At 40.8% G+C, this 16,008-nt stretch overlaps 1 protein-coding gene across 3 annotated transcripts in view; it reads left to right on the plus strand.

Annotated features, from left to right (window-relative positions):
* FAM149A (family with sequence similarity 149 member A) overlaps positions 1-16,008 on the plus strand; it is a 78,135-nt gene that overhangs the window by 49,758 nt on the left and 12,369 nt on the right. For all 3 annotated transcript variants that reach the window (XM_048848038.2, XM_075127877.1, XM_075127876.1), the window contains exons 2-4: positions 2,759-2,866; positions 12,163-12,295; positions 12,598-12,740. In XM_048848038.2, the coding sequence (XP_048703995.1) occupies positions 2,759-2,866; positions 12,163-12,295; positions 12,598-12,740 (384 nt within the window). The remainder of the gene's footprint in view (positions 1-2,758; positions 2,867-12,162; positions 12,296-12,597; positions 12,741-16,008) is intronic.

Below are 16,008 nucleotides of genomic sequence, written 5' to 3' on the forward strand. Positions count from 1 at the left end.
GTGGCCAGTGGATTTAATTAAAATAATGGTGTCTGTTTTGAAGCTGTTCAGAAGTTTGGAATTTAGAATTCTCTGGGGAGATAGATTAAAGAGCAGAGTGCAGCTGAGGCAGTCAAAGGTTCATGATAGATGCAGGATTAAATAGGAGGAGTGTACATGTATGTAATAATAATTTTTATGTCTGATTAGTGATTTGATTCTGTATTTGACCCTTGTTCTTTAGAAATAAACAAATATGTCCAATTGAAATCAGTGGAAGGCCCACATTTGGAACAAGGGTAGAATATAACTCAAAGTGACTGTTCTTATTTTAATTTAAGGCTTTAGTTGCTCCTATCATTCTTAACAGAACTCTTCTCATAACCATAGACAGTGGCTTTATGCATTACATTAAATCCCAGTCAACATTAAGACAAATTGGAAAATAGTATGGCCGATCATATAATCTTTACATGGGTATTACTTAAGGTAGGAATTATACATCTCAGAAAAGGTTGCAGGACTGAGCCTGTATATTGTGTTTACAAATGCGTGTATTTCTTCTAAAGAGATTTTAGTTTTTTTTCTGAGCAAGGTGATTTCTCTAAAGAAAACTATATTGTAATATTACATGCAGTGTTAGTTATCCAAGAAAAATGTCTAAGAAGTATCTGCATCAAAATAGAACACAGTTGTCCCATCACGCTACCATTCAAATAGTGCTTTGAACCCTCTCCTGTCTGTGCAAAATATTGTATGTGTGTTCTGAATATATATATTTATACTTCATAAATTGCTATATAATGATTTAACAACAATACTATGTTGAAAAGAAATTGTGTGTTCAAAATTAACTAAAAGTAAGTATTAAAATTAAGATGTTATCTGAGATTATATTAATGTGGCAATATTGGAAAAAATTACTGTTGTATTTGATGGGGTTTTTGGAGAGAGATGAGGTTATATTACTGTGTGTGATCTAAGGATGAGAGGGGTTTTTTGGAGTATTTCTGATTTTATTGTCTGCTGGCTGAGGTAAATTGTTTCATGAATTTAACTATTTAAGGCTGCTAGCTGGAAGAGTAATGTTATTTGTATATTAGTATTAAGGTCGCTGAGTGATTGTTATAAGTTTAATGATTGTTAGGGTACTCTTGTCAGAGTTGTTATACGTGAGTTCTCAGTGTTGTATGTTCTAAAGGGATCAGTTTAATTTATTAATTGTACAACTGAGTTAGATTATAGCCATTTAGGATTGTAAACCAACAACTACTCCAGTTAAAAAACACTAACTTTTCTCTCCACACTAAGATATTGTTGTAGAAATAGCAATAAAGCAACAGTATAGTTTTCCTCATCTGTGTATTTTAAAATATGTAGTTTAAGGTTTATAGACTCTTTAAGTTATTGAGGGTGGCGACATAGAACTACATTTTATAAATAGCAATCAAAATGAGTCAGAAGATCAGTACTAACATTTGTTACATTGGAAAGGGCAGAGTAATGAAAAATGTTATGGCCTATTCCCTAATGCAAAAGTCATGGTGCTTTTTGCAGCTCATGAAAATTTTGATATGTGCATGTTTCTTGATATTTAACTAGCATTTCAGATTTCCTAATGAAAATGTTAAGTTGACTGTTTAAAGACTCTTTGAAAAGGTCCTTTTCCACTTAGTAGCATATTTGTAATGTATCTTCCTGCAGACTTTACAGGCAGTGAAACCAGCTGCAGGTTAATGATTGAACAACAAAATTTATTTAACTAAGTACTGTCTGAACAATTACTGTTTTGTGCTTTTGAAGTACCTCTGGTGACGGGAGGGAATACTGCATGAGTGTTTTTCCTGTGGTTTCTGCATGGCAAAATGCAGGGTAAAGAAATGCTTGAAGAATAACATGTAGATTTCTGTAAAGATCACTCTTAACATAAGCCTTTAATTCCATTAAAAGTACACTCACATTTTATTCCTCAGGAAAGCTCTTGTAAATTGACTTACTGTATCTTAAAATTGTTTGAGCAAACATTTTTGTTAATTAACACTTTTAAGGAGTTGGCCGAGACGGAAATTCAAGTCATTGTTCAGAATACTGAATATAGAATAGGCCAGATACTTTTCAGCCAGTGTTCCTGTCTAGTGGTGAGAGGTGCTTTATTCTACTTTTCAGCCAGTGTTCCTGTCTAGTGGTGAGAGGTGCAATCATACAGTCGTTGGTCCAGATCTTGCAAATAAGCTGTTGGAGTCTGTAAAGAAAAATAGGTTGCAGGAGATGGAAAATAATACTTTTTTTTCCTATAAATGGACCAAATGCAAAGCTAATTTATTTTATTTTTTTCATTGCTATCTTGGCAATGACCTTTAAACAAATGATCCCATTGGCTGATGACTGTGTGCAAAAGGTTTGTGGGATCTCCCCTCCGATCCCTGATCGTAGTATTAGTTCCTAGGCAAAAGCCTTCTTATTTGTCAGTTTGGGAGCAAATACATTCTGTCTTACAGTGTAGTACTACCACTCTCACCATAAGTGCACATTCTTGAGTGTTGTACAGGAATCCAGAGCTATCTTCTTTTACTTGTGACTGGAATTTACAGTATCAATTGCAGTGTGAAAATCATTTGCTCCGAACCTATCTTAAATCTGCTCTGCTCTTTTCATTTGGCTATACAGTAGTATGCTGTATGAGTAGTTAGTTTCTACTTTCTGTTTTTGATTGTGAGACATGAGTTATGATTATGTACAGACTATAGAAATTAATATTGTTTTCTTGTGGTGTTTTCAGAAAGGGGTTGTCCAAAGGATCTACAGATCATTGTTTCCCAGGGAAGAGTGGAGATCTTCCAGCAATTTTTAGGAGAAATGTGCAGGACGCCATTGACAATTTTACCTGGTATGCATTAACATTTGAAATAGTACTTAATAATAGAACAATGGTCTAAGTATGGTAATATAATCCATTATAATTAAATATTACAATGTGTCTACAGCAAATCTGGATGATTAACAGGTTGCTTTATTATTTTGGAAAAAAGTGGCTACATTTAATATTATGCTTTTATACAAATGTAGTGCAGTTTCTTTCCACTGAAGTATATTCTCTAACATAGTTAAAATGAATATCATCAATCATTTTTAGGTAAGCTTTTCCTGCGGGAGTATTGGGTCAAGAAACATCATCTTTTAATTCAAGTGATTATTTTCAGAATACCTCTTGGATTTCATTGGTCATTTCCAGGTCATTTTCATGGATGACAGGTGTTAAGTGAGGACTTCAACTTTCCAAATAAACATTATGCCATGCAAGGGAAGCAGCAGTTTAACTAGCTGAGATAGCAAGTAAATTCAACTTTTTATGTATTAGTCTGCTTAACTCAAAGTTTGTCTTTGCCGCGTTTCAGGCAGATAACATTTGCTTTTGGTCTGCATTTTCTCCAATGTACTTAATATTTTGTACAACCATGATTCTTTCCTTCTCAGAGTTTATTTTTCCTTTCCTCTCCTCTGCCCCCACTTGCTGAGTAATATAATCCCACATTCTTCTTTTTTTATAAAACTATTATTATTGTATCTAAATGCATTTAATCTATGAACAGAAACACACAGGCTCTGTACTGCACAAAATACAAATAACCTTTGTTAATCAGATCGTCTGTAAATATCTCTGGGTTTGAACTACGCTACTGGGCTCCAGGGCACCACAACCTCAGAGCAAAATGAAGAGGCACCTGCCAGCATGGAGAGTCCAGGTTCAAACTTCAGAGTTCAGTGACGAGAAAGCTAACTGTTTTTGTAGATCAGCTAACTTTAAAGAGGCCTCATTCCAACTACCACTGTCTAGACCAGTGGTTCCCAAACTTGTTCTGCCGCTTGTGCAGGGAAAGCCCCTGGTGGGCCGCGCCGATTTGTTTACCTGCCGCGTCTGCAGGTTCGGCCGATCGCGGCTGTCAGTGGCCGCGGTTCGCTGCTCCAGGCCTATGGGAGCTACTGGAAGCAGCGCGGGCTGAGGGATGTGCTGGCCGCTGCTTCCAGCAGCTCCCATTGGCCTGGAGCAGCGAACCGCGGCCACTGGGAGCCGCGATTGGCCGAACCTGCAGACGCGGCAGGTAAACAAACCGGCGTGGCCCGCCAGGGGCTTTCCCTGCACAAGCGGCGGAACAAGTTTGGGAACCACTGGCCTAGACATTGGTTGGTCTGCAAAGATGGTTGCCTAGATCTTCACTGCATTCCGATGTTGGAGGATCTGGAGTACAGCCATATAAAAGCCTCCTGACAAACTAAAAACCCATAACTGAAAGTTTGGAATGGGTTCTGTGATGTTTCACTCCATATTTTTTATGAAAATATGATTATGATATGAATATGACATAACTGAGAAATACTTTGTGGAAGATAGGTCTTGTAAGGTGTCATTGGAAAGGTTATGATTTACTGAATGTGATTATCCAATTTGTATGCCTGTATTATTTCTGTATCTGAAGTTAGGAATATTGGAGATGTATCTGTATTTCAACTTTGCTACTTTGGGTGATGCCCATTGCTAACACTTCAGGTACAACAATGGAAAAGCCAGATAGGGCTGAAGACCCATCAGCGAGGACGATGGAATGTGAAAAGGCTTGGCCTTCCTGTGGACAATCCACACTGCAACTGACTCATGGACGCTGTAATACTACAGAGTCAGGTGATCTTGTCACCTGATACTAAACATTACCTGGAACTTCTTGTAACTTTCTATTGGAAGGGAAGGGAGGTCAGTTTGGGAAACAAAGGATTCCCACCTTATGTAAATGCTACTTAAGGGTGGGGAGGAAGGCAAACAAGACTGCCGCTCTCCATGGCCTATCTGCCCAAGAAGAAAGACTGCTAAAGCCACCTGAGGGGAAGGCAAGGGGGGAGTCCAGGCTGAGACAGAGATCCAGTCTGAAAAGGAATATAACTGGAACTCTGAACCACAGAAACATTGCATCCTGCCTAAAATAACATTTAGGGTGATTAATTTACATTTTGTAACCTTTTTCTTAAGTATATTGAGCGTAGCTTGGGTACTTTGTTTTATTTGCTCAGTAATCTGCTTTGTTCTGTTATCTCTTATATTCACTTAAAATTCACCTTTTCTAGTTAATAAACTTATTTCTTGTTTATAATATAACCCAGTTTATGTAATTGCTAACTGTGTGGGGAGGGGCAAGAAGTTGTGCATATGTCCCTCCACATTGAGGGAGGGGGCGAATTTCATAAAACGTTTCGGTTTGTATCTCTTAAAGGGAGTGGGCAGCAGAATGGATCTCTGTCTGTCTATGCAGCTGGGTGTGGCCCTGCCTGTGTGCTTGACTGGAAGAGGTTTGTGAGATTAGCCCGGTAAGGCCAGGTAAAGGGGACCCCAGGCTGGCAGAATAAGCTGACTTGGTGGCATCTCAGCACATCAGGTGACACCCCAAAGGGCCCAGACCTGTCACAGTGTTGTAAGCAGCAGGATAGTGTGCACAGCTTATTGCCCTGAAACACTGGTGGTGATTTTAAGTGAATTTTAAGTGTGGTGACTAGAGAACAGACAAAGTGGTTACTGGTTTGTTATTTTCTGTTTGCTTATTTCTGGCAAGAGAAAAAAGGACAGGAAAAAACAGCAAAATGAGTGAAAGTGAAGCTACCAAAAAGTTGGAGCTCTGCAGATTTCAGACAGTGGCAAATGAGAAAGAGCATAAAAGACGTATGGAATTACAAGAAGCATAAAATGCCAGGGAGAAAGCAGCCCATGAGAGGGCCATGGAAGCCCAGAAGCAAGCCCTGGAAATGAAAGAAAACAAAGAAATCGAAGCCCAGAAGCAAGCCCTGGAATTGAAAGACAAAGAAATTGAGGCCCAGAAAGCAGCCCACAAGAGGGCCATGGAATTGAGGCAGCTCGAGGCTGACAGGGAAAGGGAAGCTCAGAATCATGAACTGGCTGTAATGGAATGGAGGAGACAAAACCCCACACCAGAGGGCGCCACCTCTCCAAAAATCCACAAGTGGAAGCGGTTGTGTCCACTATATAGCGAATCTGGTGATCCTGCTGAATATTTCATCACCTTTGAGAGGCTGTGTATGCTCCATGTGATTCCTGACGATCCAAAGATGACCATTTTGGTTGCAAAATTGACTGGGAGAGCTCTGGACATATTCAAAAATTCTGCTGCCTGAAATCTCATATTCAATAAGATGTCCATGGGTGATGCTTCCAATTGTGGTAAATTTAAGGATTCGGTTTTGAACAGTTTCAGATTACACCTGAAATGTATAGAGTAAAATTTAGAAGCTTTAAGAGAGGGTCTGGATTAAGTAATGTGGCTTATGTGAACCAAAATGAGAGATTTACTGGATAAGTGGGTGAGGGGAAAAGATACTTATACAAGTTTTGAAGGAATGTATGATTTGGTTGGTCAGGAACAGTTCCTGAATATGTCTAGTGTTAATGTAAAACAGTGTTTAAGGGATAAAAAGATGGAAACTGTTGATGAACTTGCAGTTTATGCTGATAAATTGGAGCAATCCGAAGCACCTAGTGGAATAAATCACAGGCAAAGGGGTTTAATTTTGGTGGGAAGCAAAGTCCCTGTTTTACCCCAGGAAGGAGGGTGGATGGGAGGCTGGACACTCACTTCCCCAAGTTCACTTCTGCAGTCCTTGTCCCAAATCTCCTGTGAAAGCAGAAGAGCCCAGCAGGTGCTATCGTAATTCCACTGAGCACCTGAAGAATATATGCCTTCTGCTGAGTGGGAACAGGCAGCAGGCAACTCATGGAAATGCTGCTACCCAGAGCACAGAGGCACCTCAGGCAGTTGCCACTTATCACACAGGATTTGTAAAGGTTGCCACTGCACAGCCAGGCAGTAAGCACATGAAGGCTGTCAAAGTAATTGGCAGAGAACTCCCTGCATGGAGAGATACTGGTACAGAAATCTCTGTGGTCAGGAGAGACCTGGTTCAGGAAAAAGACATACTGCCAGGACAAATGGCAGAGCTTTTGTTGGTATGGGGTCACAAAATCTTTGTGCCTTTGGCTAAAGTGCACATGGAAACTGAGATTTGAAAGCTGAGTTAACCGTGGCTGCGGTTGCTCAAAATCCTACCCAGATTCTTCTGGGAAATTACTTTTTCAATGTGGCTAGGGCTATGCAGGGGTCTGTCAACAGCGAGGAGAAATCTTGTGCTGAAGCCCCAGTGGGAAGGAGCAAAGCTACAGAAACTGCTGAGGAAATGAGAGAATGTCTCCTTAATTCCTCTACTGCCCTGCAAAGCAATTTGCTACCAAAGGTGGGAGTGGGTAAAACCAGCTCCTGTCCTGTTGCTATCCCCTTGGGTGATGGGAGTGTTTTGTCTGATGGTAGGGAGTGTGTCGAGGTTGCTGGCTGCCAGGAATTGGCAGTTAAGCACGAAACAGAACTCACTGTAAAATTCATAGGAAAATGTGTCCTAGAAGAAAGCCCAGAGAAAGGGGGTGAAATCCTGGAGACTGCTGCAGTGGTTAAGGTTTCCTTGGGCCCTGTAACTGGAGGCAAACCCAATTAACAGTGAAGGCTGTTAGCTCTGAGCCCACAGCTGAACAGGGGGCAGATGCCGCTCTGAGGACACAGGGGTGTGTTCCTTGGGAGAGAAGGGGCAAGGAAAGGAGTTAAGAAGGAATGTGGGGGAGTACATGAGTGTCCCCCTACTTATTACAGGGAAGGGTAACAGGAGAAATTTGCTGGATCTGCATCTGCACTCCCAGGCACATCACCTGTGGCCAGCACTATTGCAAAATGTTTTTTCCTGTTGTGCCTGTGAAAACTAACTCCCTCCCTTTAAGGTGGAGGGGGGGACGGTGTTCTTCCAGGCATTCTGGTGTCAGTGGATATGCAAATGAACCATCTCATGCAGAGACCGCCACTTCCCAGGCAGGTAAACCCCTCCCCACAGCTAAGCATCAGACACTGAGTGATGGGGGCTGGCAACGCAAAGGAACCCCGGGGATGTGTGTGTGGGAGTGGATTCTTTCAATGGGCTTAACCCTAGCGAGGAAATGTGACTCCACAGGGGGTGGGCCAGTAACATACAAGGTCTCCATACACCCTTTCCGTACCAAAACTCCAAAGACATACCTAAACTAAGAACCTTTACTGAGGGGATGAGAAATACAGTAAATGTTAAACAAACTGATTTGTTTAGACAGAGGATGTGGTATGATGATCTTACTTGGAAGCGCCTCTCTGTCATGAATTTGCTGGTAATTTTATGTCTCTTACTACACACACTGTGGGTCAAGACAAAGAATTTGATACTGGTGGTAAATACTTCAAAATGTGTAACATGCATGATTGTTGGAAGAATCTTTGGTACGGACTGGGAGTGGTAACAAGAAAGTCCTATAACAGTGCTGCTTCTGAGCTAGAGCCTGTAAACAGGCTTAGAGCTGGACACACCAGAAAAAGCACAACTAATCTAGACTGCTGTGTGAAAGGGGAAACTGAGGCCCACCACCTCATGGTATTGGTGGCTAAATGCCAAGACACCTACACTTTAAAAGATATTGATATCTGCATTATGTTCGCAATGCTACACACCAAAATGTTTTCAGGCAACCTGAGACCAGAAACTCAGGACTTTGCAAAAGCACCTGTGGATAACGTTACAATGTTCGATAACTCTTGGCGGTTGTATAACCAAAGCCAAAAAGGGATTTTAGGCATACTGCCTCCGTATTGGTCGATGATCAAACCTCTGGCAGTAATCTCCAAGGGAAGGTGTGATGTTTCACTCCATATTCTTTATGAAAATATGCTTATGATATGGGAATAACAGCTGAGAAATACTTTATGCAGGATGGATCTTGTGAGGTGTCATTGGAAAGGTTATGATTTACTGAATGTGATTATCCAATTTGTATGCCTGTATCATTTCTGTATCTGAAGTTAGGAATATTGACTTTGTATTTCAACTATGCTACTTTGGGTGACGCCCACTGCTAACACTTCAGGTACAACAATGGAAAAGCCAGACACGGTTCATGGCCCATCAGCGAGGACAATGGACTGTCAAAAGGTTTGGCCTTCCTGTGGACAGTCCATACTGCCACTGACTCAAGTTGTGCATATCTCCCTCCCCATTGAGGGAGAGGGCGAATTTCATAAAACCTTTGGGTTTGTACCCCTTAAAGAGAGTGGGCACCAGAATGGATCTCTGTCTGTCTATGCAGCTGGGTGTGGGCTCTGCCTGTGTGCTTGACTGGAAGAGGCTTGTGAGCCTAGGCCCAGCAAGGCCAGGTAAAGGGGACCCAGGCTGGAAGAATAGGCTGACTCAGTGACACCCCAGCACATCAGGTGACACCTCAAAGGGCGCAAACCATCACAAGCCCACTCTCTGTATGTGTAAAGTATAATAAGTAGCAGTAAATATAATAAAGCAATACTAATTGAAACTTTTATAGTTTTAAACACTTTACTGTAAGAAATAATGCAAATTGAGCCTATCAATTTCTAATAGATTTCAAAAAGTTTACTTGTTGTGACAGACCCAGACCAGTGGGGTACAGGAGTCTGGTAAAAGGCAAATATACTGGCCACTGGATGAACAGTCTTCTGTTCCCTGAGTGACCAGAGCAGGGACTGTCCTAGAGCAATCAGGAACCTGCTAGAACCAATTAAGATAGGTAAGCTAATTAAGACACCTGAAGCCAATTAAGAACATACTAGAATCAGTTATGGCAGGCAGACTAATCAGGACACCTGGTTTAAAAAGGACCTCCCATCAGTTAGTGGAGGGCGAGCAAGGTGTGAGAAGACGTTCTGCTGGAGGACTGAGAAGTACAAGCATGATCAGGCTTCAGAAGAAAGATCCTGCAGTGAGGATAAAGAAGGTTCTGGGGGGAGGACATGGGGAAGTAGCCCAGGGAGTTGTAGCTATAGCTGTCACGCAGCTGATACAGGAGGCATAGACAGCTACTATCCACAGGGCCCTGGGCTGGAACCCGGTGTAGAGGGCGGGCCTGGGTTGTCTCTATCCCTCCAACTGCTGATCGGACACAGGAGGAGTTGATCTGGTCTGTGAGCAACACCAAAAAGGAAGTTCTAATTTGGAAAGGGATCTGGCCTGTCCTCGAGCCACTAGGTGGGTCAACAGAGACTGCAGAGATTGTTCTCCATTTCCCCCATGCTGGCCAGTGATGAGGTTAGCTGAGTGAACAGCAGGTTTGAGCCTCTAGCAGAAGAGGCCAAACTGAGGGCTGCCGTGAACCTCTGAGGTGGGCAAATCCGCCAAAAAGTGGAGAACCCACCAAGGCAGAGGGGGAACTTTGTCACACTGTCTATAACTTGTACAATTTTGGCTTCACTGTCTTTAACTGTGCAGGAGGGACCATGTTATTCTTTCAGCACCTTTCACATATTGAGTATGTATGCATGTGCATGGTCGCATGTGTAAAGTAAATCCCTATACACATGTTCAGGGTGTCCTGGTAATAGTTAAAATGATAATCATCCAGCAGTGTAATGTGGTAGAAAAATTAACCTATCAATCGGGCCCTACCAAATTTGCAGCCATGAAAAACTTGTCACGGACCATGAAATCTGGTCTCCCACTGTGAAATTTGGTCTTTTGTGTGCTTTTACCTGATACTGTGCAGATTTCACAGGGGAGACCATAGTTTTTCAAACGGGGAGTCCTGATCCAAAATGGAGTTGCAGGGGGTTAAAGGATTATTTTAGGGGTGGGTGTGGTATTGCTACCCTTACTTCTGTGCTGTCTTCAGAGCTGGGTGGCTGGAGAGTGGCAGCTGCTGACTGCGGGGCCAGCTCTGCAGCAGCAAAGATGGCAATACTATACCATGCTATCCTTACTTCTGCACTGCTGCAGGAGGCGACTCTGCCTCCAGAGCTGGGCTTGTGGTCAGCAGCCATCTCTCTCCAGCTGCCCAGCTCTGAAGGCAGCGCTGCAGCCAGGAGCAGTGCAAAAGTAAGGGCAGCAGTACTGCAACCCCCCGGCCACTTCTTTTTGGGTCAGGACCCGTAAAATTACAAGACTGTGAAATTTTAGATTTTAATAGCTGAAATCATGAAATTAGCCATTTTTAAAATCGTATGACCGTGAATTTGACCAAAATGGACCGTGAATTTGGTAGGGCCCTACCTATCAGCCTTTGAATGATAGGTATGATTGCAGCATACACCCATCCCGCTCTGCCTAAAAGCCTATACCCCTCTCATTACCCTTATTTAACAGATGGATTTCACAGCATGTTCTGAAAGTCATGTGTGTCTGTCATAAACATGAAGGGAAGGCTAACCAGCTTTAAATCCCTCCTGGCCAGAGGAAAAACCCTTTCACCTGTAAAGGGTTAAGAAGCTAAAGATAACCTCGCTGGCACATGACCAAAATGACCAATGAGGAGACAAGATACTTTCAAAGCTGGGGGGAGGGACAAAGGGTTCTCTCTGTCTGTGTGTTGCTTTTGCTGGGACCAGAGCAGGAATGCAGGTCAGAACTCCTGTAAAGGGTTAATAAGCAATTTAGTTAGATATGCGTTAGATTCTGTTTTGTTTAAATGGCTGATAAAATAAGCTGTGCTGAATGGAATGTATATTCCTGTTTTTGTGTCTTTTTGTAACTTAAGGTTTAGCCTAGAGGGATTCTCTATGTTTTGAATCTGATTACCCTGTCAGGTATTTACCATCCTGATTTTACAGAGCTGATTCTTTTACTTTTTCTGTAATTAAAATTCTTTTTTTAAGAACCTGATTGTTTTTTCATTGTTCTTCAGATCCAAGGGTTTGGGTCTGTGTTCCCTTATGCATATTGGTGAGGATTTTTATCAAGCCTTCTCCAGGAAAGGAGGTGTAGTGCTTGGGGAGATTATGGGGGGGAAAGACGTTTTCAAGTGGGCTCTTTCCCGGTTATATTTGTTAGGCGCTTGGTGGTGGCAGCAATAAAGTCCAGGGACAAAAGGAAAAGTAGTTTGTACCTTGGGGAAGTTTTTACATAAGCTGGTAAAAATAAGCTTAGGGGTTTTTTCATGCAGGTCCCCACATCTGTACTCTAGAGTTCAGAGTGGGGAAGGAACCTTGACAGTGTCACACACAGGCATACATCACTACCATATATATGGTATATGTGCAATGCTACTTTGAGTATGTTTGTGTAAAATACATTTGATTCTTATTACTTTGTTTCTTTCCACAGTGAAACTGTTTCATCACTGTCTTCTAGCAGTCCTATAACACCAACAGACTTGAATAATTCTTGGTCTGGAATACAAAGCTATACTACAGGCTTGTCCACTGAAAGAAGCTCAATTTACTCTTGGAGGGATGATGTATGTCACAAATTTTTATTAATAGTACTTTTTGTCTAATTTACTGATGAAAGATTAAACTGTTTTACAGAAAACTAAGGTTTTGAATCAACGTACAGCACATGACTTGTAATCGAAAAGTTACTTTTTTTCCAGTGCAGGACAGCTGCTATAGCAGTAAAGAAAACCAAATTAGTAACAAGGTCATTTGTTAACTCAGTTGTGTCTCCAGTGACTACTACTAATAATGTCTTATATTTGGTATGGTTCTCATTTTAAATATGTTTAGCTGTATTTCCTAAAAACAGTCTTATAATTTGTAGGAATATGACAAAGCTAATACACAAAGAGTGCATCAGTCATTCTGGGATGTGGATGAAATGTTGTTTGAAGGAAAAGTGAGTTCTCAAACCCAGAGTCTGCAGGCAGAATGTAAAGAGTGGACCAAAAGGTCTCTTCATCTGAGGTAAGGAAATTGCTTACTAGAATTAGTTTGAAGCTATCAGAATTTTGTTTGATTAATTTATTTTATTTTCTAGGTATCTCAATCTGAGCTGTTCTTATTGGCATATATTTGTAGTACTATTTTCACAATTGTGTTCAAATTCATCTGCAGTTCAATGGTCAAACTTCAGAAGGGTAGCCGTGTTAGTCTGTGTCCACAAAAACAACAAGGAGTCCAGTGGCACCTTAAAGACTAACAGATTTATTTGGGCATAAGCTTTTATGCCTGCATCTGTAATTTTCTCTCCATGCATCTGAAGAAGTGGGATTTTTAACCCACAGAAGTTTATGCCCAAATAAATCTGTTAGTCTTTAAAGTGCCACTGGACTCCTCATTGTTTTAGTGGTCAAACTGGGTGTTAGTCCTTAGCCATGCATGGACTCTCAGTGCTCTACCTGCTCATGATATTCTTCCTAAGTAATGTAATAATCGCAAAAGATTTTATATTAGTGCAGTATCATGAGAATAGTTGTGTGTGTGAAAATTAATATGAGAAAAGAAGAAAAATGTATTTCAGTAGTGACTTTTAATATTTACAGCATACATCTAATAGTGCAATTAATACTCTATTTATAAAAACCAACCTCAGTGAAGACATACAACAAAATCCTGTGTGCCCTGAAGTCAATACAAAGACACCCATGCTGCCAATTCTACCCTGTTGAATGCAGTCCTTTTTAGGAGTCGGGAGAAAAGAGTGTGTCCATAGGCTGCAGGAATAGTATGTGGCTATGGTGATGTCACCATCCTGAGGCATGTAAACCAGTATGAACCAAAGTGAAATGTTAGCAAAGCAATAAGTAGTTCTGTAAATGGAGAGATATGGACTTATGGAGAAAATGTCCTTGGCTCTTTCATGGTGGTGCAAGGTGCCTGCGGAACACAGGGACTGCTCTTTCCTTCGATCTCTAGCACAGCAAACCACCCAACGAGGGCAGGGAGGAGACCCATGCCCTGTTATGTGCTCAGAGGGTCACACAACACCATTAAAGTGGTACTGCCTTGTGTGCGCACATATGTACACTCTTATTGTCATAGGGTGGCTCCACACCATTCTAATGTGAGCCTGTGTGTATCTGGATAACCTAGTCCTTAATCTTTAAAAGGATTTTAGTTTTAAGTTTCCAGAGAATCATAATTACCAAATGTCAATGAAAAAAGATTTAGAATGTGTTGTTAAGGTTGACAATAATAATAACTAATAAATACTACAATCCTTTATGTGAATCAGGAGACATTAAATACATAAACTTGAAGCAACATTTCCGTATTGTTATACAAAATCTTTTCTTTCTTTAAATGCTATAACAATTCATAGGATATGCAGAAATCCTGCTGTTGTGTAGAAGTGTAGCTAATTCAATATATGCATTCTCAGCTGATTACATTTTTACAGTATTTTCACTGGACTAGAGTTCATATGAATGTTGGGTACTTAGCTCTGATAATGATGGTAAAAAGTAAATGGAACTTTTATTAATGAGCTCCTGGAAATAGGTAGATTGAACCTGCCTACCAGTACATGATTCAGGAGGGAAATATATTAACTTAATTTGAGCCAATTTAAAGATTATAGACTAGATAGTAGAGAGACAAGATGGACGAGGAAATATCTTTTAATGAACCAAATTCTGTTGGTGAGAGGGACAAGTTGGTTCAATAAAAGATATTACCTCATCTACCCTGTTTCTCTAATATCCTGGGACCAACATAGCTACAATAACACTGGATAGACTAGTTATGGAATATAAGTGTCATTAACTATTTTGTTAAGTTATTTTGAAAAAAGATGAGTATAGTAGAAAAGAAAGCTTGATACAGTGGTCCTCATGCTCTTCTCCAGTCTGGATTGTTTCTGTATGCTCCGTTTCTTCTCCAGGAATCTGCTGAAGCCTCTTGTAATGATTGCAAGTGTATGTCAGGACTGGGGGTGGAGGTTGGAAGCAGTTGTTCTGAGTGACTGGCTCCCTTGGGAACTTGGTAGATTTCTGCTTGGAAATTTGTACAAGTTAATGAGTGAACCAACATAAACTTTGCCTCTGCAACTCTCTACCCTGTCAAATGGAGAATAGTGCACAGCTCTAGCACTATAGCAATATGATTTCTGAAGGAGCTATCCTACTAGGTGAGGTGTTAGCAAGAGAGCCACACAACGCTGTCATTATGGATTCTTGAGAGTCCATTGCATTGGCCCTTCAGTTCTCTGTGGATCTTTGGGCTTTCAAGTTCATATCCCCTGTCCCGTGAGTGGAACATTCTTGCAAATCCTGTCATGTAGATTTTTCAGAGCTATATCTCTCCTCCACAGACAGAGATTGTTTTGTAAATCAAGTTTGTATGTTTTTCTAAAATATCTGCTCTAGGAATTATTTTGTGGAAGTTCTATGGCCTGTGTTATACAGGAGGTCAGACTAGATGATCACAGTGGTTTCTTCTGATCTTGGATTACTGGAAAGGTATGGAAAAATTCTAGTGATACAGAAAAAGCCTGTCTGACATGAATGTCAGCTCTCGAAGAAATATTCACAGGTACGAGAAGTTCTGTGAACATTACAGTGCTTAATTACAGGTGCTAAGGGAGTTTATTTTAGGGAATTTTCTACCACCTGATATTGAAAAATGCATAGTGTGCCATAGTTAACTCTGAGCTTTAAAAAAAAAACACCCTTAGTTCTCAGTCAGGGCTAGATTGTGAACGCCTTTACTCACAGTGTTGAGCAATTTCAGGAGTTGCTCCATTGACTCTAGTGGGACTGCTGCTCTGAGTAATTGTTCCCCAGTGTGAAAAAGAGGTTTACAGTCAGTCCTTCCAATAGGTAAGTCATGCTGGTCTCTGTTTGAACAGCAAAACATATTTAGTTGCTCAGACTGGGCCTGAACATTGCCATTGATTTCATTAGGCATGGGATCAAACCTAATAAAAGAAAAGGTCTTTACTTACTGCGTCAGTTTATAAAGTAGAGAATTTGTAATAATTAATGAGTTATTGACTAATGAACATGACTCAGAACTTTCTTATTTACAGTGCCATTCAGTGAAAAAGTAGGAGTTTCTCAAGGAAGAGTTTCCAAGTATTTGAACGAACCTGAGAATCTCAGATTGAAATGTACAAGTTCCTACTTATTACCTGTAGACTCCCCTCAAGAGCCCTTGAAAATGTTTAGTGGAAAGCAATGTAAAGTAATGAACATTAATCAGATAAATAATGATCCAAAATTCTCTATTTCAC

The sequence above is a fragment of the Caretta caretta genome, chromosome 4 (genome assembly GCF_965140235.1).
Source record: "Caretta caretta isolate rCarCar2 chromosome 4, rCarCar1.hap1, whole genome shotgun sequence".
In the NCBI taxonomy this organism is placed as follows: Eukaryota; Metazoa; Chordata; order Testudines; family Cheloniidae; genus Caretta; species Caretta caretta.